The sequence below is a fragment of the Stenella coeruleoalba genome (assembly GCF_951394435.1).
Source record: "Stenella coeruleoalba genome assembly, chromosome: 1".
Lineage (NCBI taxonomy): Eukaryota > Metazoa > Chordata > Mammalia > Artiodactyla > Delphinidae > Stenella > Stenella coeruleoalba.
In genome coordinates, this window is record NC_137169.1 from 18,317,308 (window position 1) to 18,339,265 (window position 21,958).

The following is a 21,958-nucleotide window of genomic DNA, read 5'->3' on the forward strand; positions in this document are numbered from 1 at the left end:
CACCATATACTGTTGTCTTTCTTCCTTTCTCCCTTATTGTGTCAGAGAATGGAAGTCGGTCACAATGTCTGGTTTCTGGGCTGTGAGGCAGACATCTTAATCCCTGGGCTGGGCCATAAAGGATGCTGGATTTCTGTCTGTACTGTAGCACCGCAGGTCTGGGAAAAGGGGACTGACTCAAAGGGAGAGAACCCTATGAGCAAAGCAAGGAAACTCAGATGAAAATGAGCACTTGGTGGGGACCATGCACTGTCCCTTACTGCACTTGGAACCCTGGGACTGACCTGTTACCCCGTTTCACAGTTAGAAGCTGAGGCTCTGAGGGGTGAAATGACAGCCAAAGCCATATAGCTAGTAAGTGGCAAAGGAAAGGATTTCAAACCCAGATTCTCTGACAGCCAAGTGTGTGCCACTCTACTTTTCAGTCACTTCCAGCGGGTGTGGAGGACCCAGATAGGTCTCCTCAGTCTTACATTGGCTTCCTAATGAGAGCACAGTGAGCACACAGGCAGAAAGGTCGTGGCAGCAAGGGCTTAATAAGAACCTGCTGTGTTGGCCCTGGCTGAGCTGCCAGAGTTGCAGCATTCGTGGGTGGAGCCAAGGGCTTGGTTTCAGCCCCTACATCCATCAAGAGCCTTGGTTCTCACATCAAACCTCAACATCGCATGGCAACACGGTTTTATGATGATCCCTTCTCTCCTAAAGAGGGTATTCTTGGTGTATGGTCTGGACTGACTTTTCCCAATTCTTTACTGGATCTAATTCTCACTGTTCCAAATTACTATGCATTGAAGTTAATGATGGAATGTGGTATCCGATGGATGATTTTACCCGGTGTCTGTAAGTTAGCCCTCTGTCCCTTATTCATTAATTCAACATTTGCTGAGCCAGGACCTGTATTAGACCCTGGGATATAGAGTAACATGCCGTCAAGTCTGGCGCTCGTCGTCAGGTAAGAGTAACTGAGCTCACTGGTTATATACCTACCATGTTCCAGGAACCATGGTCTCATATACATACATTATCTCGATTATCACAACGGTACTACTATAAGGTAGGTTGTCACGGCCCCCATTTAAAAACTGAGAAAACTGAAGCACAGGGAAATTAAGAACTTGCCCAAGGTCACACAGTGGTGACCAATGGTGCTGCATGCTTTTGGTCTGACTCCCAAGCACATGTTCTCAGTCACATTTCCCATCTCACACGCAAACACATACCCAACGTTAGGCTTCTGGAACAAAGCCAACCTCCAATGCAGAAAGATGCCCAGGCCAAGACCCTAATCATTTCTAGGAATGACTTCTCTGTGCTTCGTGTAACCGATGTCCAGAAGAATCCTCTACCTGGCTCATCACCTTAACAGATGCCCCTCTCACAGGGTTTCTCCACTAAGGTTCCACATCCACTTGAGTGTCTCCCTGGTGATTTGGCTAACCTGATTATTTGGTGACACAGGCAGTTTGTCCTCACAGGCCCGCATACTTCTGTGATGCCTACTGTCTCAACTCTTTTCAGAAACGTCTGAGGAAAGTTCAAGCCATCAAAGTTTTTTGTTTTTTGTTTTTTGTTTTCCATCAAGGTTTTATATACCTATACCCATGTTTCGCAAGCAGAGAATCTCGGCTTGGGGCCCCAGAATGTGCATTAAAAAAAAAAAAAGAATCCAAGCAATTCTTCTTATAACGCACATTAAAGTTTGAGAGCTGCTCCAGAGAATTCTCCACAAGTAGTGTAAAAGCTTTTCACAGCTGGCCTGTGTGTCAGGGCCGGGAAGCTTGCATATTCAGTCACACAGCAAATACTGTGCTGTCCCCACTCTGTGTCACTGCATGAGACAGACATGGCCCTGCCTTCATGGAGCTTTCGTCTAGTAGGGGAGACAGTAATCAAGTAACTACACAAATCATTGTTTTCTTTTGGTTTTTTTGGCCACACCACGTGGCTTGTGGGATCCCAGTTCCCCAACTAGGAATCGAACCTGGCCCCTCAGCAGTGAAAGCGTGGAGTTCCAACCACTGGACTGCCAGGGAATTCCCAGAATCATTGTTTACAGATTTCTGGCCCCACTGCAGAAATCTGAATTGGTCAGAGGTAGGATGTGGAAGTAGGCACTTATTTTATAGGCCTCCCCCAGTGAGTTTGATGAGCAGCCTGGTTTGGGAATGCCTCGTGCACTGGGAAAACAGCGCATGAGCTTTGGGATAAGACAGATTCAGGTTCAAATCCTGGCTCCACCACTCTTCAGCTTTGTGACACCTCTCTGAGCCTTAGTTTCCTCATCTATGAAATGGGAATAATGACACCTCACAGGAATTCTTGTAAGGATTCAATGAGAGAAGTGGAGCTCAATAAATTTTACTGTCCTTCCTTCATTCCCTCTAAATGCAGAATGAAAGGCAAAGTTTTGTTTTCTCTTGACAGGAATTAAAGCTTTAGGATCACAAGATAAGGACCATTCTGAGGTCACTGAGTCCTTCCTAATAATTGAAATCTTAGCCCCTGCTGCCCCAGATAGGATTAGTTCAGCTTTTCTGTTTTTGGACTCCTATTTCAGGTCCCCTAAACCATAGCCCCTAACAACCACCAAAAAGGCAGACACTACCTAATTTCTTGTTATCTCAGGGGTCGCAAATACCAGGAGTTTGGTGTAGGACAGTGGGAAGTGGTGGGAACAGAAGGAAAAAGGGCTATTTACACAGCTCCACCTGATTGCTTCCAGGCAGAAGGCAGGGCCCAGTGTGGCCACATCATGGAGTTTTAAAGAAAAGACAGAAATCTAGACGTCTATGTAAAATTTCCCAGTATTTAAAACCCAGAAAATCTATATAAAGTGGATAATTTTCCAGAAAAATACAACTTACCAAAATTGACCCATATAGAAATGACAAATTTAAACAGACTAATTACCATAGAAAAAAATAGAGAAAGTAGTTGTAGAGTTTGCCCTATAAAATAGCTCCAGGCCTAAGATTTCATAGGAGAATTCTTTCAACCTTAAAGATTAGATAATACCAATGCCACGTGAACTATTCCAAAGCAAAGAAAGAGAAGAGGTTAAGGAACCCTGGACTTGGTTATGGTGTAGCAACAATTCCCAAATCTCAGTGGCTCAACACAACCAAGATTTGTTTCTCACTCACACTGCATGTCCAATGAGGGTCTGTTGGAGCTCTGCTTTACGTCATCCTCACGCAGGGACCCAGGCTGAGGGAGGCCTTCTAAGATTTTCAAGGCAAGTTAAGAATACTGCACTGGGGCTTCCCTGGTGGCACAGTGATTGAGAGTCCGCCTGCCGATGCAGGGGACGCGGGTTCGTGCCCCGGTCCGGGAAGATCCCACATGCCGCGGAGCGGCTGGGCCCGTGAGCCATGGCCGCTGAGCCTGCGCGTCCGGAGCCTGTGCTCCGCGACGGGAGAGGCCACAGCAGTGAGAGGCCTGCGTACCGCAAAAAGAAAAAGAAAAAAAAAAAAGAATACTGCACTGGACCCTAAGCTACGTCCAGAGGTGACATCCATCATATTTCATTGGCTGCACCTAAATTCAAGGGGACAGGGAAGTACAATCCATCCATGCACCTTGATGCAGAGAACTGGAAATATTTGCTAACTCCAAAGGCAATCACAGTAGCCTGGACTCTCAGGTACTCCACAACGCCACCCAGCTTTGAATTCCACACTTCCAGGCTTCAGCAGGTCACTTAACCTCTCTGTGTCTCAGTGTTTTCCTCCCCAAATGAGGAAAATACACCAACCTTGTGGAGCTATCATATGATGATTTAATGAGTTAAACATGTAAAGTGCTTAAAATCGTGCCTGGAACATAAAAAAAGCTCAAGACATGTCAGCCAGGACGTCAGTGATGAATTAGGCGAAGTACCCAACATGGAATGGGCATTTAGTAAAGGGTTTTTTAAAATTTCATTTATTTATTTATTTAATTTTGGCTGTGCTGGGTCTTCTTTTCTGTGCGTGGGCTTTCTCTAGTTGTGGTGAGCGGGGGCCACTCTTCATCGCGGTGCGCGGGCCTCTCACTGTCGCAGCCTCTCCCATTGCGGAGCACAACTCCAGATGCGCAGGCTCAGTAGTTGTAGCTCACGGGCCCAGCTGCTCCGCGGCATGCGGGATCCTCCCAGACCAGGGCTCGAACCCGTGTCCCTTGCATAGGCAGGCAGACCCCCAACGACTGCGCCACCAGGGAAGCCCAGTAAAGGGTTTTTGTTATAACTGAAGCTCTGAGGAAAATGATTTGTCCAATGTAACCTACCTGGTACATGCAGCATAACATGGTGGTTAACAGCCTGAGCTCTGGGGTCTCAGCTTTGCACCAGAGTAAGTACTTAATAAATGTTAATTAATATTTGGAGGTGGTTCAATGTGGTTAGCCTCAGCACAGCCTCTGGAGGCCCACTGCCTGGCTTCAAATCCTGGTTCCACTACTAACCAGCTGTGTGTCCATGGGCAAGTTACTTAGCTTCTCTGTGCCCCAGTTTTCTCACCTATAAAATGAAAATAATAGGACACCTATAATTACGAAGATTAGAAAACAATATAAGTAAAGCTCTTGGGACAGTGTGTGGCACATTATTAGTGCCATATGGTTATTAGCTATTATTAGTACAATACTCTCAGTTTGCCACAAGGAAACATTCGAAAGTGACAGAAAAATAGTTCATTTCTCCCAGCTTAACTGAGACAGGAGAGGAGGGAAGGTGGATACAAATTCAGCAGTCCTTTTGCTACAGAAATGTTTGCAGATGAACCTGGGAGTAGGAGAAAGAAAAAATCGGAAGCTTTTCCTACCTGCCCCAGGGTAATCTTAGAAGTCGGTGAGAATTCCCATTTGTCCTCAGACATCCCTGCAACATAGGAGTGCAAGGGAAGAGACAGAGTAAGGAGAGGCAAAAGGCATTATCCGCAAATCAGAGCCAGGCTACCTTGCAAGAGCTGGTTTCTTCCAAATCCAACCCCCTTAGCAATTGCAATTTCCCACTGAACCAGACGGGGATGCTGAGCTGACACTAAGTAATGGACACTATCTACCCTTTTCCAACCCACCAGATGTTGTTCCAAACCTTTCTCATACATTATTCATATCGCCCTCATAATAAAACCCTACAGAGTAGGTACTCTTAGTATTCCCATTTTATATATGACAAGTCTGAGGCTTAGAGAGGCTAAGCAACTTGCCCAGCAGGCCATACTCCGTATTTGCGGGATTGAGGCAAGAGTACAAATGGTGGGTACTTAAAAAGTTATAAATGGAGCTAACGAACAGTTAAATAAAATACAGCCTAGGCAATTCCCTGGTTGCCCAGTGGTTAGGACTCTGTGCTTTCACTGCTATGGGCCCGGGTTTGATCCCTGGTGGGGGAACTAAGATCCTGTAAGCCGCACAGCCTGGCCAAAAACAAACAAACAAGAAATACAGCTAGAATATTCTGCTACCTGGACAAAAGAACCTTCGCAGTGACCTGGAGGCCACCTTCAGATTTCTGAGCCTTTGGAGCTCTGCACTAGAAGGTGGTGGAATGGGAGAGAACAGGGCCCGAGCCCCACCCCTCTTCTCTTACCCCTAAAATGTGTCCCTGCAAGGGGCCTTGTGCACAGGCGTGCAGGTGTCTTAACCTGTATGCTCACGTTCTGTTCTAGGGTCTCTAAATTGAAAAGGTCCGTCAGGTATCCAGCACAATGAATGACAAAAGAGCCACAGCACTGCATTTCAGAACACTAGGGACCAAAAGAAGATCTTAAAAGCTTCCAGAAATGGAATGAGGGAAACCCACACAAAGAATCAGGAGTCAGAATGGCATTGTATTTCTCAAAGCTAGAAGACAACAGAGCAATAGCTTCAGAATTCTGAGAGATTCTATCCTCATCCAAATTACCAATTAAATACAAGAGAAATTTAAAGACATTTTCAGTGGCCACTTAATATGTATGGCAGTGTGGCAGCCACCTCCAAGGGGGCCTCTAATGAGTTCTACCTCTTGGTATTCACACCCTTATGTTGTTCCCTCTCACACTGAATATGGCTGACCTATGGAACCGTGCAATATTTTAGAATCAACAGTATGTGATTTCTACGGCTAGGCCATAAAAGACATTGTGGTTTCTACTTTGCTCTGTTTGATCACTTGCTCTGGCGAAAGCCAGCCACCATGTCACTAGGACACTCAAGCAGTCCTACGGAGCGGTCTATATGGTGAGGCCTCGTGCCAACAGCCTGCACCGACTTGCCAGCCATACGAGAGCACCATCTTGGAAGTGGATTGTCCAGCTCCATCAAGCTTTCAGAAGACTTGAGGTTCATGAGAGAGCGAAGACAGAACCCTCCAGCCCTCCAGCAAAGCCCCTCCTAAATTCTTGACTTGCGGAAATTGTGAGATGAATGCTGACTGTTGTTTTAAGCGGATAAATTTGGGAGTAATTTGTTACACAACAAAAGGTAACCAGTATGGGTCTATTGCGGGGGGAAGAGCAGGGAGCCACAGTATTTTGTAGTTCTTCCAATTAAAAGGTGAAGTCTGTCTCTCCACCCTTGAATTTGGATTTGGCCAATGAAACTCGTTTTGGCTGACAGGACATTCACAAAAATGATAGAGGTTGATGGTTAACAGGTGCTTGTGCAATTGGGTCTTCCCTCCTGTGCTCCTGGAACTCAGCAACTGCAACAATGTGTCTGAGTTCTGGTAGTCTGCAGGAGACTTGTCGCCATCACCTCAGCTGACAGTCCATATCAACAAGACTTGTGAGTGAGGCTATTCCAAACTAATCAGCCTACCCAACTTGCCCAGAAAAGAACTGACCAGGTGATCTACAGAAGCATGAGAAATACTAAATGCTGTTGTTTAAAGATTTTAAGTTTTGGAGTGATTTGTTACATGGTATAAGCTAATCGATACAACATATTTACTTCATGTATACCTTTTTGTTTCAGGAAAACAAACTAGGCTCAAAACCTAGTAATTTCCCAAACTTATCTGATCTTGGGCAAGTTAATTTACCTCTTTCAGCCTCAATTTTCCTCACCTTCAAATTGGGGATAATATTGGGTAACACTCCCTATCTCTCAAAGATCATGTGACAAATAACTGAGATGAACTACACGAACTACATAATGTGCTTAGCACCATGTCTGGCACACACTGCTCGATAAACCACTAAAGGATGACAATGATGCGAATGATAGGAAAGAAGCCAAAAGTGAGTAGAAGGCCTGGGTTAGTCCTGCAGTGGGATACAGTCTTCCCAAAGAAAGGCTACTGAGTGTATCATTCTATCAAACAAATATTCGCTAAGCGTTTAGCACTTGCCAGTCCCCTTCCCTGAAACGGTAACATGAAGGCAGGAATAAGTCATAACATTGAGCTAGCTGAACCAGAACCAAGCTTGCCTGCTTCACAAAGAATTGAACTAGGACATCAAAATATTTCTGAATGGAACTTGAGCAGATGTTTATTTTCGTTTGCAGCCCCCAGTCTGGTCTGGATACTTCAGAGCCAGAGTGAAGGGTAGGGGCTATCCAAAGTATCTCTTAACTCTCTCAACTTCCTATCTCTCCCCGTCTCCACCAAGAAGTAAGAACGCATTCTACCCCGAAACCAGAATCATTTCAACTCTAAATAGTGGCTTTCCACTCTTGATCGCAACCCAAAAGATGAGAAACATTTTAAATTGCACCTGAGTATACAAGAAGCTGAAACAAAAGTTCCATAAGTGGAGACTAAAATGTGTAATACATTCTGAATTTTCTATTTTATTCTATTTAATTTTTTAATGCCGGTCACAATCCTCTAAATGGATTTTAAGACATATCAATGGGTCACAACCAGCTGTTTGAAAGAACTGCTCTGAAACATCACATGGGGAGGGGACTTAAAGGTCATCTAGTCCAATCCTTTTATTTTACAGAGGGTAAACTGAGACTCAGAGAGGTTAAATCACTTGCCCAAGGCCACAAAGCTAGTAAGTGGCAGTGCTTGGATTTCAACCAAGATCTGACTCAACTATTGAATTCTTACCATGTGTCAGCCACTACGCCGAGTTCTTGAAGAGCATTATTTCATTTAATACCCACTGTGATCCTATGAAACAGATATTACCATTCCCACTTTACAGACGAGGAACAAAAAGTCTCAGGATGGGGAACATGACTTATTCAGGGTGTCACACAGTCAATAACAGACCCAGGACTTGTCTCCAGATTCAGCTGTCCATAAATCCTGTGGTCTCGACCACTAAGACCACTCAGAAGAAAGTGGTTATGAAAGTGGGTTTGTGAGCTCTAAGCGCCTAAGCGTGCACATGGGCGGCAGTGATAACGTTGTGCTCCCTACTCTTCAGGGCCTTATCACTGCGCCACCAGCTCCCAAAGAACGTTGGTGGTGGGCTTCCCTGGTGGCGCACTGGTTGAGGGTCCGCCTGCCGATGCAGGGGACACGGGTTCGTGCCCCGGTCCGGGAGGATCCCACATGCCGCGGAGCGGCTGGGCCCGTGAGCCATGGCCGCTGAGCCTGCACGTCCGGAGCCTGTGCTCCGCAACGGGAGAGGCCACAACAGTGAGAGGCCCGCGTACCGCAAAAAAAAAAAAAAAAGTTGGTGGTAAACGAAAAGAGAACAGACTTTAGCCTAAGGAGGAGGAGGATTCGAAACGCAGCCCGGAACACCAGTTTAATCTCTGTTTAAACTCGGAACACCAGTTTAATCTCTGCTTTTCAGTTTCCCCATCTGTGAAGCTGGGACTACAATAGCATCCGTCTCCAGGACTGAAAGAGCCAATCTTAATTTCCCGGCCCCCGGAAGCGCCTTAGCAAACGTCGACCCTTTCCGAGCCCCGCCCTCTTCTCCCCACGCGCTTGCGCCGCACAGGGGCGCCTTTTACGACGCGGCGGTCGCGGCGCGCTTGGCGGCCGGAGCGAAACGAGCGAGCCGCGGGTGGCGGCGGCAGGGCACGGGGACGCGCGGGCGGTGGCGTCGCCATGTCGCATGGCCACAGTCACGGCGGGGGCGGCTGTCGCTGCGCCGCCGAACGTGAGGAGCCTCCCGAGCAGCGCGGCCTGGCCTACGGCCTGTACCTGCGCATCGACCTGGAGCGGCTGCAGTGTCTCAACGAGAGCCGCGAGGGCAGCGGCCGCGGCGTCTTCAAGCCGTGGGAGGAGCGGACCGACCGCTCCAAGGTGGGCCTTCCGGGGCCTGGGTGGGCGGGCGGGGACCCGCGCGGGGCCTCAGGCCGCCCGTCTGCTCTGTCAGTCTCATTTCTGAAGTTAAAAATAACCACGGCCCGATTGCCAAGCGCTTTCCCGTGCCCGTCTCCTGACACCCCTTTGAGAGGCGAACAGGGTCGAATCTCCCCATTTTGTAGGTAGAGGAGCCGAGGCCCAGAGACGGGAAAGGGCGCTTTGCTTTACACGGCCAACGTTCAGTTCCAGGGCTGCGGGGGGTAGTGAGGGAGGATGACCCATCAGGGCGTTTTCCCTACCGTTTGACCACTGGTCCTAGTGGTTGCCTGATTACTTATCACCTGATGAAGACCGAAGACCAGCCTAGGGAGATGAAGCACGTTATCCTATCTAGAGTATTTACCATTGTGGGGCGTAGAGCCATTTGAAAGCTGTGGACCGCATAGGCACAGATCTCTGCACACAATTTCAGGAGGCTAGTTGGTGCAGGAAGTTAATAAGTGCTGGAAGACTGAGGGCGGTTGACTATCTGCATTGCACTCCAGCTGTAAAGCAGGGTGGAAGATGCCTAAAATCGTAGGCGCTCAGCAAATATTTGTTGCTTTCTCCTCTCTCCTCCTTCTCCCCTCCAGTTTGTTGAAAGTGATGCAGATGAAGAGCTTCTGTTTAATATTCCGTAAGTATTTCTTTGGTGCTTGCCTCAGGCTAAAGAGGCTGTACCCATTTGCCTTACCAGGATTCATTCCATGGTTGTGTCAAGAGCACACCTCTGTTTCTGGAAATGGGGTAAATTACTGAGGTGGGTGTGAGTAGCTTTCTTGGTGCAAAAAAGATGTATTTGTTAAAAGATAACTGAGAAGTCAAGGTAAATTTTTTAGAACCAAAGAATACCAGAGGCAGACATGATCTTAGAAATTACCTAGCACAAGTCTGACACATGAGTAAACTGAAGCCCAGTAAGGGGAAGGGCCTTGCCCAGGGTCACACAGCTCAGCAGAGATTGAACCCCAGGTTGACAACCCTCTTTTTTGCATTCTGGCAGATTTACAGGCAATGTCAAGCTCAAAGGTATCATTATAATGGGAGAAGATGATGACTCACACCCCTCTGAGATGAGACTGTAAGTGGCAAGGGTCTAGGCCCTCAAGAAGCTCCTATCCCTTTTTCTCTTTTCTCTGGTAGCACTTTATTCCAGAATAGTCTAATTTTTTCTTTTTACTGGGTTAAATATCTCCTCCCCCTCTTAAAAAAAAGTCTTATGTTTGTTCTGCATTGAAATACACTTATCTGTCTCTTCCTGAATTAACGACATTTTTAGATTAAGTATCTTTAGCGCCAACAGCTTGTCTCTCTTCAAAGTATTTGCTGTGGCACCATTGGCGTCCTATAAATGCCAACTGTTGATGACTTTGCAGTTTTCTTAATAACCCAGCTGCAGATCTCAAATGATCTTTAAGGAGTCTACTTTGGGGTTAGCTTCAACATCTTCCCTTGCTGTTTCAGACAATTACAATCTTTCTGTGTGTTTTGTTGAGATGGAAGCAGTCCATCTGAGTTTACATGGCCTTTAGTTAGCAAAGTTCTATATACTCCTTGTAACATGGAATCTGTTCATACTAGAGCTAGTACTCTCTTTCTGACAAGTTGCCTTATTCCAGCGTAGCCTTTCTAGAGGAGGGGACACTGCTTTCTGAGGGCTGCAGAAGCAAATATCAGAAGAACTTTACATAAAAAGTTCTTCTGAAAAATTGATCAATTTAAATGAGAGATTTAAGAAATGGACACTATTTTTGAATGTTAGAAACATGAATTTGAAAGCAAATCCACATATTTAATCATTGTAAGGAAACAAAGTACGTTTGAGGTGATGCTTTCTGGGACTCGTTTACTTGTGAGATGGATTGACTGGACAAGACTAGACATCCATGTTGTGTTGTAGTTAAGAGGGGGCTCTGGGGTAAATAGTCGGGTTCAAATTCTGGCTGTACCGCTTGCTAGCTGCATGACTTGGGCGATACTTCTCTGTATCCCAATGTTTCCATATGTAAAATGGCAGTAATAGTCTGAACCTCTTAAGATTGTGGAGAGAAATGAGCTATAACATGTAAAGAGCTTAGAATAAATCTGGAATGTAGTATGTGCCCCGTTTTGTTTTGTTCGTTGGTTGGTTTTGGGTGGGGGGGGTTGGCTGCGCTGCACAGCTTGTGGGATCTTAGTTCCCCGAACAGGGATTGAACCTGGGCCCTCAACAGTGAAAGAGCAGAGTCCTAACCACTGGACCGCCAGGGAATTCCATAGTATGTGCCTGGTTTTGGAAAGGCAGGTGCAAATGCTTATAGAGCCCTCAGTTCTAAGCACTTTGCACTTTATCAAATCTAAGATGTCATTGATTATAAAATGCACCATTATTTTATGTACCGTTGATAAAGAAAAAAGCGGTGTCTGTTCAACTATGACATGTCACTGATACATTCAGAAAAGTTAACTTGAGACCTTAAATCAGTGAAATTTGAACACAAAGTAGGTGTTAGATGATATTAAAGAATTATTGCTAATTGTTAAGTTGTTCATTGTAAAATGGTATCATATTTTTTTTACGAAGTCCTTACTTTGTAGAGATATATACGGACATATTTATGAATGAAATGATACGTTTGAGATTGCTTCAGAATATCAAGCGCAAACAAAATGGGGGTGATAGGCAAAATTGGCATCTTGAATATTGAAGCTCAGTAATAAGTATGTGGAGATTCATTATATTTTTCTCTTTACTCTTATGTATGTTTGAAATTTTCCATAGTAAAATTTTTTAACAAGTGTGTCTCTTAGAATTGATTCAGTTTAATATCCACATCAACCGTATGGGATATGTACTATCACTATCCCCATTTTACAGATGATGAACTAAGAGACAGATTAAATCACTTGCCCAAAATTACACAGCTGGTCAGTGACAGAACCAGACTTTAAACCTAGGAAGTCTGGCTCCAGAGACACTGCTTTTAACCACAGTGCTACTACACTGCCTCTCATAATGCTGCTTATAAATGTTCACTATTATTATTCTGTGCATCATTCTTAGAAACACTTTGAAGCAAACATTTGCTTTCCAAATGTTACCTGCATTTTGCTGCAGCTAATATCTAGGCCCCTCCCACGTGGGTGTGTTAATAAGACACTAGAGATTGGGGGTATGTGTGGCCCAGTCCTTTAGCATTTGTGAGTTACAGAGGAGACTGCTGTTTCTTAGATATGTCTTTGAAAATTTGTTTCTTCACTAGCAGTTTTACTTAACTTTCCAAAGCCCATTGTGAGTTGGCGGCCTTTTGTGCTTTCTTCAAAATGGAAATCCCCAAGTTGTATTTTTTTAAGACTTGTAAGATGACTCTGTATATAGGGTAATTTTGAACACAGAAAAATGCTTGAGTGTTGGGTTACCTGATCTTATCTCTTAACTGTGTTTAAGATGTTTCTGCCAAAGTATTTTTTCCCCATGAGTAAGCTGTTTTATTTAACATCCTCAGCTTGGTCTGAATGTGCTGAGTTGCTTATTTTCTCCATGCATTTGCTGCATGTGACCCAGTTTGAGCTATCGCTTTGTGTATTGCTTCTCATGCGCTCTTAACCCACTCAAAGATGCCACTGGCTTATGTTGCAGTTCTCAGCTCTTGTTGGATTAAAGATATTTGTGTATAAATGCCAGTAAAATGCCATTTCCAAAATTTGATCTCCTGTTGATAGAACCGAGGGCAGTTGAGGAGTCAGTAGGAAGTTCTGAGAACCTGAAAAATGTGATGATGCACATTTCTTGATTTTTCTCCCCTTTCCTTTCTCAGGTACAAGAACATTCCACAGATGAGCTTTGATGATACAGACAGGGAGCCAGATCAGACCTTTAGTCTGAACCGGGATCTTACAGGAGAACTAGAGTATGCTACAAAGTAAGCACTGGGCCTCTCTTGCACTCTTTGGCTTCTGAGAATGGCAGGCGCTCCCTCACTTGCAGTGAGCATTTGTGCATCTGTGCATTAGCATTTAGTGGGCTTGCCATTGTTTTTGGCCCATCTCCTGCTTCCTTAGCATCAGAAACAAGTTAAAACAGTGGAGAGCCCTGATCCTAGGCTTGGTCAGATTTTGGCAGAGCTTCAGTGCAAGCCACAGACTTGTTAACCTGGAAGCAATTGACAGATTTGAATGAGCTCCTAGTATGGTCTTAGGAAAGATGTTTTCAGAATTCCTCTTTGCATAGTGGGCTTACAGCAGCCAAGTTACATGTGACCACCTTACCTCTCTCATTTTCCTACTGAACTTGCTTTCAGATCCCTGCGTGGTCGCACAGCATTTCTCATTCCTGTTCCTTGCGGGCAGGGGCAGTGTTGATTCATTTTTCTGTCCCTATTGCCTTGGACAAGATCTGGCAGATGTTCAGTAAATGTTCACTGTATTCATTGCTTGCCCAAAGGAGAAGAATGAGACGTAAGACCCCAAGATTGTTCTCTGACATTTGCCTGGGTTTTACCACAAGATGGAGCTGGAATTGACTTTTTTGACATGGGTAGTGAGCTTCTCACTGAACTCTTAATTGTTGTCTTCTCTCTCCGCTCTTTCATCCTCTAGAATTTCTCGTTTTTCAAATGTCTATCATCTCTCAATTCATATTTCAAAAAACTTTGGAGCCGATACCACAAAGGTCTTTTATATTGGCCTGAGAGGAGAATGGACTGAGGTAAGATGGGGTTGGAAGTATTATTGCCCCTCTAATATGTGTACATATGTTTGTATATCTGCATGCTGTGGTGGTAGGAGCTTGAAGGAAAGGAAAAAGAGCAAGTGAGACACTGATTGCTCCCAGTCTAGTTTTTCTCGGTTTCATCACTGTAAACTGTCTGTCTCATTTGACAGGCTATAGGAATTTTAAGGGGGTTGAAATAATACAGTTGATATCAATGCAGTTTTTCACCTTAAAATTCTTTCCTTCATTTAACATTGTTGGTAACGTTTCTTGTTCTGGGCACCAGAGATAGGGTGATAAACAAGATAGACAAGGTCTTCTTCTCATGGTGCCTCCATTATAGTAGAGGAATGGATCTTCTAAGTGATGGGGTGAATCATTGATTCGATCTTACCCAGGCTTCTCAGGATAAAAAGTATCAGAACGGGGAATAGATTAGATGATGACTTCTAGAAATGAGCCTGAATAAGGACCACTCCGTTGAGTGGTCTAGGCAATGGCCAGCTGACCCAGCCTCTCAATTTTCTTGCAGCTTCGCCGACATGAGGTGACCATCTGCAATTATGAAGCATCGGCCAACCCAGCTGACCACAGGGTCCATCAGGTTACCCCACAGACACACTTTATTTCCTAAGGGCTGGCCAAGGCTCCACAGAGGCGTTGTGTCAGTGAAGATGTACGACATGCTGTTGGGAAAGACAGAGAGAGATGGGGCTCCAGAGAGAGTTGGCTGCCACAGCCTCTGCCAAGCTTTGTCTTTGGGGCTTGCTGCAGAAACCTGACCTACGGAAGACACCACACCCCCGGGAAGGGTCGTGTGGGTGCCGAGGGACAATCGTGGTTCTCTGGGGCCCTGCGGAAGTTGGGTCTTGGGGTGGTCAGCACCTGGCAGTCATGGATAATGCCTGCCTTCCCAGTTAATGTGGCCACAGGATCCCAAGTGTCTTGATGCTTTGTGGCAGGATTTTTGTGTGACTTGTTTTTTTTAAATGGAGACTCCTCCTGGGCTGCAGTAAACTTTGTGAAGCCTCAGCATTGTGTTCGTATTAACCACCAGGAGGGTGTCGAGCTAGAAGTCCTTGTCCCTGCGTGCTCCTTCTCCCTGTCACCTTTCACCATTCTTGTCAAGCTGCCCAGCTTGGAGTTGTCTGTTGTGCGCTAGTGTCCCATGGTTATAGTTAGAAGAGCAAGAATCTCCTGATAATGCGTAATAGCTTGAGAAGAAGTTCTTTTTTCCTGCTAACCAGGTAAGCAGTCTGAGGAGAGCATGGGCATCATTTCTGTGTTTGTTGGGATCCTGGTCAGGGTAAGATTGGGACTTAGATAAGATTCCTCTTGGGACATCCTTAATATTTATTAGCTTCTAACTAGTGTTGTAAGCCCAGTTGCCAATTTGGAGATCTCAGTTCTTCTCTTCATGGATTTTTATTCACTGTGACTAATAAGCTTCCTAATAAATCCTTGCCAGACTTAATGTTTGTATATTCTTTTGAGTTCTTGGTAGTACTCATGAAACCTTTACTGAGAACTGTATGAAACTTTGAAATCTGTTGTTGTTTGGGACCAGGTAGATGATAAGTGCCACAATTAAATCGACACTAGATCAGTATCTCCAGGAAAGGTCAGGTTTAATTCTGTACAGTAGGCTAAAAACGCTCCTACACCCACCCACCCACATTTTGTAAAGAAGAAGGTGAGGTTAAAAACCTTCTATTCCATTTCTTAGGTAAGGAAGTAAGTTGTGATGTTTACAAAAACAAGGGAGAACAGATTCTGGAGCTCATCAGAAGAAATGATGGTGAGGAAAGTGAAGTGAGCAGCCCCTAAGGTCTGAAGGTAGACCCGAGAAGTTGGACTTAAGATTTGAAAGTCAGTACGGCAATTGGACAGAATTTAAGTATCCTAAAAGAGGGGATTTAAAGTGGTCAGTATTCTCTCCTTTGCAGAAAATAGAAACACTTGATAATGGAAATTAGTGTTGAATTTAATCCTATTGAGAGAATGCCTCTGAGGGATTGGCCCACACCGTTGCTAGCCTGTTTCTCCAGCTTATCCTGGGGAAAGCCTGCCACCACCAAGCCTTGCCCGAGCCTCAATTTCTAAAAATGCAGCCTGAAATCAACCAGAATGCAAATACAATTCTCGACGCACCAAGGGTCCTACTCACTCCTCCGCCACAGCCTATTTATTTCAGTTGGGTCATTTGGAGATAAAGAAGGGCTATGTTTTAATTTGGAGTAGGGGGAAAATAAAGTTAGAAGTGTTCGAGCAGACTAACCATTAATCCCACTAGCACTAATAACCGGTAGCCTCTGAGACAAGGCCTCTGAATTTGAGCTTCACTCTGAAGAATTTGCTCAAAGTGCCACAGTGTCTTAGGTGATTGGGGTGCAGGAGGAATTGTTTATTCTTCCACAAGCAGACCCAGCAGGGATTCTGGGAGTGGGAGCAACTGTGTTGTCCTCATCCATTCACCCCTTTTCCAACCCTGGATCCTTGGCCTGCTCTGGTCCTCTGGACCCAAAGTTTTCCTGCTCTGTGACGGGCTGAGCACTTAAGACCAAACTGCCTCTTAACCTGGGAAAAAGTGCTTTGTTGAGCTTCCAGATATACTGTTTTCTTTCAGTTCAAAAAAACCTAGTGTACACTAAGCTGGGCAAATGAGTCCTAAGCTGCTGAGGGATGACTCATTTCCTGTGTGCAGATGCCCACAGGCCCTGTCAGGGACGTGGTCCTGCAAACCCAGTTTGCCTCCCCTTCCAGCCTTTATGTGGACCCTGAGCCCCATTCCACTTTTTCCGATGCTGCAAGGAGCAAAGGGTGACTCGGTGACCAAATGAAACCCTCTTTGTTAACAACTGGAGCTCGCTGATGGTGGTATTTTGTGCACTGTCTGTGTGGTATTGCTTGCTGAGGGCAGAGCTAAGACAACACCTCCGATTCCTGACCAGTTGTCTCGGACACTGCTGATGCCAGTGTTCTTTTCTCCCAGGTCCTTTTTAGAGTCATTATGTCCTCAACGCTGTGATTTTACACTGTATAGAGCATTTCCACACGGCCTCATTTGAGCCTAACAGCAAAGCTGTGAAGTAAGCTGGGTGGTTATTGTCACCGTTTTACAGCTCAGGAAGCAGGTGCAGGGGCAGCATCACAGTGTAATCCTGAGGTTGCTGTTTACTTCCCTCCCCTGAGCCTCAGTTTCCTCATCTTTAAAGTAAGGTTGGAAGACTAGATGGTCTCAAAGTGTCTTTTCAGCTGAGTGTATGACTTTATCCATGACCCTGGAACAGGACGTGAGGGCCAGTGGTGGAAACCCAAGACCATAAATGGATGGGAAGGTGGGAAGCTCTGCTAGTGTGAGGAATGCCTCTCCTTCAGGACAGGTTTCCTCCAGGAGATGCACGGGTGGTGGGAGCAAGTGGGAGCCACGGAGGCACTGTCTAGATTCGGCCGGAGACTCCGTGGCTTGGTTATGGGGAGTGGCCCCACCGTACCCAACATGGCAGCTCCTATCTGAAGAAACCCCGACGCCCACTTCCGGGTTCCGTACCGCTGGCCAGGCTACTTCCGGCAGCGCGATGGCTGGGTTCCCGGGACTCGAACGGAAGTTCCGGCGGGGGCGGCAGAGGGGGAAGAGTGTGTGTCTGTGCGGGAGAGAGAGGAGAATCGCCCGAGAGGTCTCGAAACCCCCAGGAGTGGAGGTACCGTGGTCCGGGGCCAGCAGGCCCGGGGAGGGCACTGGCGGGGCATCGGCCCACCGCGAGGGTACTGGCGAGTGGGGAGGGGCAACCGCAGTTGTGAGGGATGGGGGTGGGGAGTGAGGTGCGAAGAGGCGCTGGCCGGTCTGGGGGACTTTGGGGGCAGAGGGGGAGGAAGATGGGGTCCCGGTGTGATGAGAGGGACTTCGGGGTCGGAAGTGGAGGATCCCATTGTGGGGCGGGTGCTCTCCAGGGTCAAAGGTAGAACGCCCCTTTGTGGCCAGAGGCGGGTCCGGGGTCAGGATAGAAATTGTCACTGTGGGGAGGGCGACTCTCGGTCAGAACAGAAGTTCCCATTGTGGGGAGTGGGAGACCATAGGGCAGGGTGGAAGTTTCTACTGTGGCGAGGAAGACCCCAGGTCAGGGGGGAAGGCACCACTCTGAGAGGAGGGGCCTGGGGTGAGGGTGGAAGTATCTCTGTGGGGAAGAAAGGGAATCTCAGCTTAGGACAAAAGGTGCATTCCTGTGTGGGAAGAGGAACCCCAGGGTCAGAGGTGAGGGATCCTACTGTGCGGAGGGGCGCTCGGGGGAGAGGGGAGGGGGAAGCCAGTTGGTGGGGTGGGAGGGGTGGGCGCTGCTAGGAAGGGTCGGCACTTAGGGGCAGGTAGCAGAAGCTGCCGGGGAGTTTGGAGGATGCTAAGGACGGGAGGAGCCAGCCAGCTTGGCATTCTTTTGTGCGTTTGGGAGTCCCAGAGCATGGTCGAGCTGGGGGACCTATTTGGAGTCAGTGGGCAGCAGCAGGTGGCCTCATACAGGGGGGCGGGGGGCACTGTTTAGGAGGTGGGTGGTGGATCGGAGTTTGTGTGCCTTCTGGGGACATGGGCAGCTCCCAGGGGCTCTGAGAAGGGCTGAGCCAGAAGGCTGATGGGAGCTGGATGGGAGGGAAGTTGGAGAAAATGTGTGTGGGGTTGAGGGTAGGGGTTGGAAACATATTTCCCGGCAGTTTTCCTTCCCTTCATTTCCCAGTAGGGCCGGGAGTTGGGAAGGAGGGGACGCAAGGGCTCTAGAGAAGGGGGATGATTGGAGAGCAGGGAGAGGAGGCAGTTACCTGCCAACAGAGTGTTAGGTGGGGAGAAGGCAGCAGGGGATGCCCTGGCTCCGCTGCCCCACGGCCCCAAAGCCCTGCCTCTGCCCACCTCCAGCAACCTCAGGCTGTGTGGGGGGCCAGAAGCAGGGCCACTAGGGTGGCTGCCCCTGCTTTTCAGCCCTGGAGTGAAGGCAAACTTCCTGCCCGCTTGCTCGGACCCAGAACTTCTTGCCTGGCTTTTCTTTGTGCCCAGGATAGAACCTGAGGGCTGATGGCCCGGGTAGGCCCTGGGTTTCAGGCTCTGCTTCTGTGTCAGGATTCTCTCCCCTTCCTGGCCTTGCTCTTGACCACTGTCCCGAATGTGCACAGGCCCCAGCCGTGGAGCCCTGCAGTGTATGTGTGGTAACACCATGTCTGTGCCCCTGCTCACCGATGCTGCCACTGTGTCTGGAGCTGAGCGGGAAACAGCTGCGGTAAGGGTCATCTGCTATCCACGCAGCCCCCAAGGGGCCAGCTGGGGAACTGGCTGGAGGGGGCGTGGGGAAAATAGAGGTGGCAGTGAGGAGAGGGCGAGCAGCCTGCAGCCGGGAGGCAGGGGCTTAATCACCTGTCTGGCTGCCACCTCAGTTCCCCTCCAGGTCCTTGGGGGTGAGGGAGGGGTGGCCAGAAGTTGGAGGACAGAGTGAGAGTGATAGCAGGACGGTGACTGCCCTATTCCCCATCTCTGATCCTTTTCCAGGTTATTTTTTTACATGGCCTTGGAGACACAGGGTGAGTGAGCTGGGGAGGGGGTGTTTCTGGGGAAGTGGGGGAGGGCCCAGGGGGCGGGACTGGAGCGGCCTGCGCCCTCCCTTCCTCCCTCTACACATCGGTGTCTTTTCTCTCTTCCCTCCTACAGGCACAGCTGGGCTGACGCCCTCTCTACTATCCGGCTCCCTCACGTCAAGTACATCTGTCCCCACGCGTGAGTGTCACCCCAGCAAGGGGAGGGGCTGAGGATGGGGGGTGGTCCTTTGGTCCCAGGCCTGTTCTCCTGCCGGCTGCATCCTGGGGCCTGGGGCCCAGAGCAGTCACAAGTGCCATTTTCAGCCTTCATCATTCCTGTGGAACCCTCAGGAATAGGGTCCAGCCCCAGACCCAAGGCCTCCTAGACCTGAGACTCCTAGAACTAGCACCCCCTGTACCCCTTCCCCAAGTACTCACCGACTGAGCTGGAACCCCGCACACCGAGTGCTGGGCTGTGCTTCTCCATTGCTACTGCCGATGCCCCCAGCCACAGCCTCCAGCCCCACGTGGCAGGTTGCCTGGCAACACCTTAAACACAGGCCCTGCCTGCTGGGAGGGTTCCCCAGGGGTTGCCCTGCCCCCACCTGGGCTTTCTGCTGTGGCTTCCTCATCCCTCCTGAGCATGACGGCCCCTCTTGCTGTCCCTCCCCAGGCCTCGGATCCCTGTGACACTCAACATGAAGATGGTGATGCCCTCCTGGTGAGTTTGGAGAGGGGGAATAGGAGCTTGAGGGAGCTGCCTGGGGCCAGCCCAGGTCTCCTAGGAGCTGCCAACGCCTCTGCTCCTCCAGGTTTGACCTGATGGGGCTGAGTCCAGATGCCCCAGAGGACGAGGCTGGCATTAAGAAGGCAGCAGAGAACAGTAAGGCCCCAGCCCCTCCTCGGCATCCTCCCTCTCCCCCTCTGCCCGCCGAGGAAAGTGCCTGGCAATACCTGTTTGGCTCCCTTCCTTGGGTCCCTGTGGCAGCTTTCCCTCCACCCAGTCATGCCCCCTCCCCCCAGTCAAGGCCTTGATCGAGCATGAGATGAAGAATGGGATCCCTGCCAATCGGATCGTCCTGGGAGGCTTTTCACAGGTGAGGGGAGAGAGAGGGGGGTGGGGGGTGGGAGTTGAGCTGTGCCCTCATGAGCCCTCATTCTCTCCTTCCTCCAGGGTGGAGCCCTGTCCCTCTACACAGCCCTCACCTGCCCCCACCCTCTGGCTGGCATTGTGGCATTGAGCTGTTGGCTGCCTCTGCACCGGGCCTTCCCCCAGGTGAGTGTCTCCACTACCCCGCTCCTGCCCTCTGTCTCCTTGAGGCTGGGGGATTGCGCCCAAGCACTGGCTTTGCTCTCTGAGTCCCGTCTGGCCCACAGGCAGCCAACGGCAGTGCCAAGGACCTGACCATCCTTCAGTGTCACGGGGAGCTGGACCCCATGGTTCCCGTACGGTTTGGGGCCCTGACAGCCGAGAAGCTTCGGTCCGTTGTCACACCCGCCAGGGTCCAGTTCAAGACTTACCCCGGGGTCACGCACAGCTCCTGTCCTCAGGTCAGTGCCGAGGGGCTGCTTCCCACTCCCGCCCTTCTCCTTCCTCCCTCCAGCCAGGAGCCTCTCACAATACCCCCACCCCCCACCCCCAGGAGATGGCAGCTGTGAAGGAGTTTCTTGAGAAGCTGCTGCCTCCTGTCTAACTACAGTTGCTGGCCCCCAGCGCGGTCCCCCAGCTCATGGGGCACTTGGCACACGCGGCACCATCTTGGATCTGAGCCGGTCGAGCCCCTCTCACCCTCCTGGACCCTTCCTTTTCCCACAGGCCTCTGGGGTAGGCAGGCCAAGGCCTGGCCGGGCCTCCCTTCCTGACTTCAGCCACCTGGCTGTCTGCTGCAGGGGGTGGGCTGCTTTCTTATCCCATTTCCCTGGAGGGGGGGGCCCCCCTGGCAGCAGTATTGGAGGGGCTGTAGGCAGCGGGAGAAAGGGGCCCAGCCGCTGACCCACTCACTCAGGACCTCACTCACTAGCCCCACTTTGGGCCCCTCCTGTGACCTCAGGGTTTGGCCCCTGGGGCCCTACCAGGCCCCACCTCCCACCCTCTCCCGCCAGCTGATTCTGCCCAGATAATCGTGTCTCTCCTGCCTCCACTCCAGCTGCTTCTCAATCATGAATGTGTCTGTGGCCCGGGCCCCCTTGCTGCTGTGGGCTCCCTGCCCCTGCGCAGGAGTGTGGGTGACGGGGCGGAGTCCTTCGAGGGGGCCTCCCCTCAGCCATTCTGACTTGGGGGCTGGGCCCTGCCTCCCCATTACCCTCCGCCCCCGCGGGCCTGGAGCCTGCAGGGCTGGACTGAGGCTCAAGGTCTCCCCCAGCTGCCTCACCCCACATTGTCCCCACTCTAGGGCCAGGGGGAGGTGGGGAGGAGTCATGTCTTGTCTTCTGTCTCCATGTAGTTTTGGGTGTTTTTCTTGTTGTGTCTGGATTCCGATAAAATTAAAGAAATT

General features: G+C 49.1%; 2 protein-coding genes across 3 annotated transcripts; both read left to right on the forward strand.

Annotated features, from left to right (window-relative positions):
• Positions 1–8,545: 8,545 nt before the first annotated feature.
• Positions 8,546–15,403, forward strand: PITHD1 (PITH domain containing 1). The gene is made up of 6 exons (XM_079900686.1): positions 8,546–9,178; positions 9,814–9,857; positions 10,224–10,301; positions 13,018–13,122; positions 13,799–13,907; positions 14,446–15,403. The coding sequence occupies exons 1-6, from the start codon at positions 8,981–8,983 to the stop codon at positions 14,545–14,547; spliced, it is 636 nt and encodes a 211-aa protein (XP_079756812.1). The 5' UTR covers positions 8,546–8,980; the 3' UTR covers positions 14,548–15,403.
• A 2,114-nt stretch (positions 15,404–17,517) lies between these two features.
• LYPLA2 (lysophospholipase 2) lies at positions 17,518–21,952 on the forward strand. 2 transcript variants are annotated; one of them, XM_079922414.1, is made up of 10 exons: positions 17,518–17,614; positions 19,068–19,171; positions 19,438–19,469; positions 19,597–19,662; positions 20,137–20,184; positions 20,276–20,346; positions 20,487–20,560; positions 20,638–20,739; positions 20,841–21,014; positions 21,164–21,952. In XM_079922414.1, exons 2-10 carry the CDS (start codon positions 19,094–19,096, stop codon positions 21,230–21,232), a joined length of 714 nt encoding a protein of 237 aa, XP_079778540.1. In that variant the 5' UTR covers positions 17,518–17,614; positions 19,068–19,093; the 3' UTR covers positions 21,233–21,952. The 2 variants fall into 2 exon arrangements, with proteins under 2 accessions (XP_079778540.1, XP_079778539.1); XM_079922413.1 differs by having other exon boundaries at positions 17,576–17,614; positions 21,107–21,949.
• Positions 21,953–21,958: the final 6 nt, after the last annotated feature.

Excerpts from the sequence above, each read along its gene's own strand:
- PITHD1 (XM_079900686.1), top strand. The coding sequence starts at position 8,981 with ATGTCGCATGGCCACAGTCACGGCGGGGGCGGCTGTCGCTGCGCCGCC. Across the intron at positions 13,123-13,798 it reads GAACTAGAGTATGCTACAAA|AATTTCTCGTTTTTCAAATG; the intron begins GTAAGCACTGGG and ends TTCATCCTCTAG. Across the intron at positions 13,908-14,445 it reads TGAGAGGAGAATGGACTGAG|CTTCGCCGACATGAGGTGAC; the intron begins GTAAGATGGGGT and ends ATTTTCTTGCAG.
- LYPLA2 (XM_079922414.1), top strand. The coding sequence starts at position 19,094 with ATGTGTGGTAACACCATGTCTGTGCCCCTGCTCACCGATGCTGCCACT. Across the intron at positions 20,561-20,637 it reads TCCTGGGAGGCTTTTCACAG|GGTGGAGCCCTGTCCCTCTA; the intron begins GTGAGGGGAGAG and ends TCCTTCCTCCAG. Across the intron at positions 20,740-20,840 it reads TGCACCGGGCCTTCCCCCAG|GCAGCCAACGGCAGTGCCAA; the intron begins GTGAGTGTCTCC and ends TCTGGCCCACAG.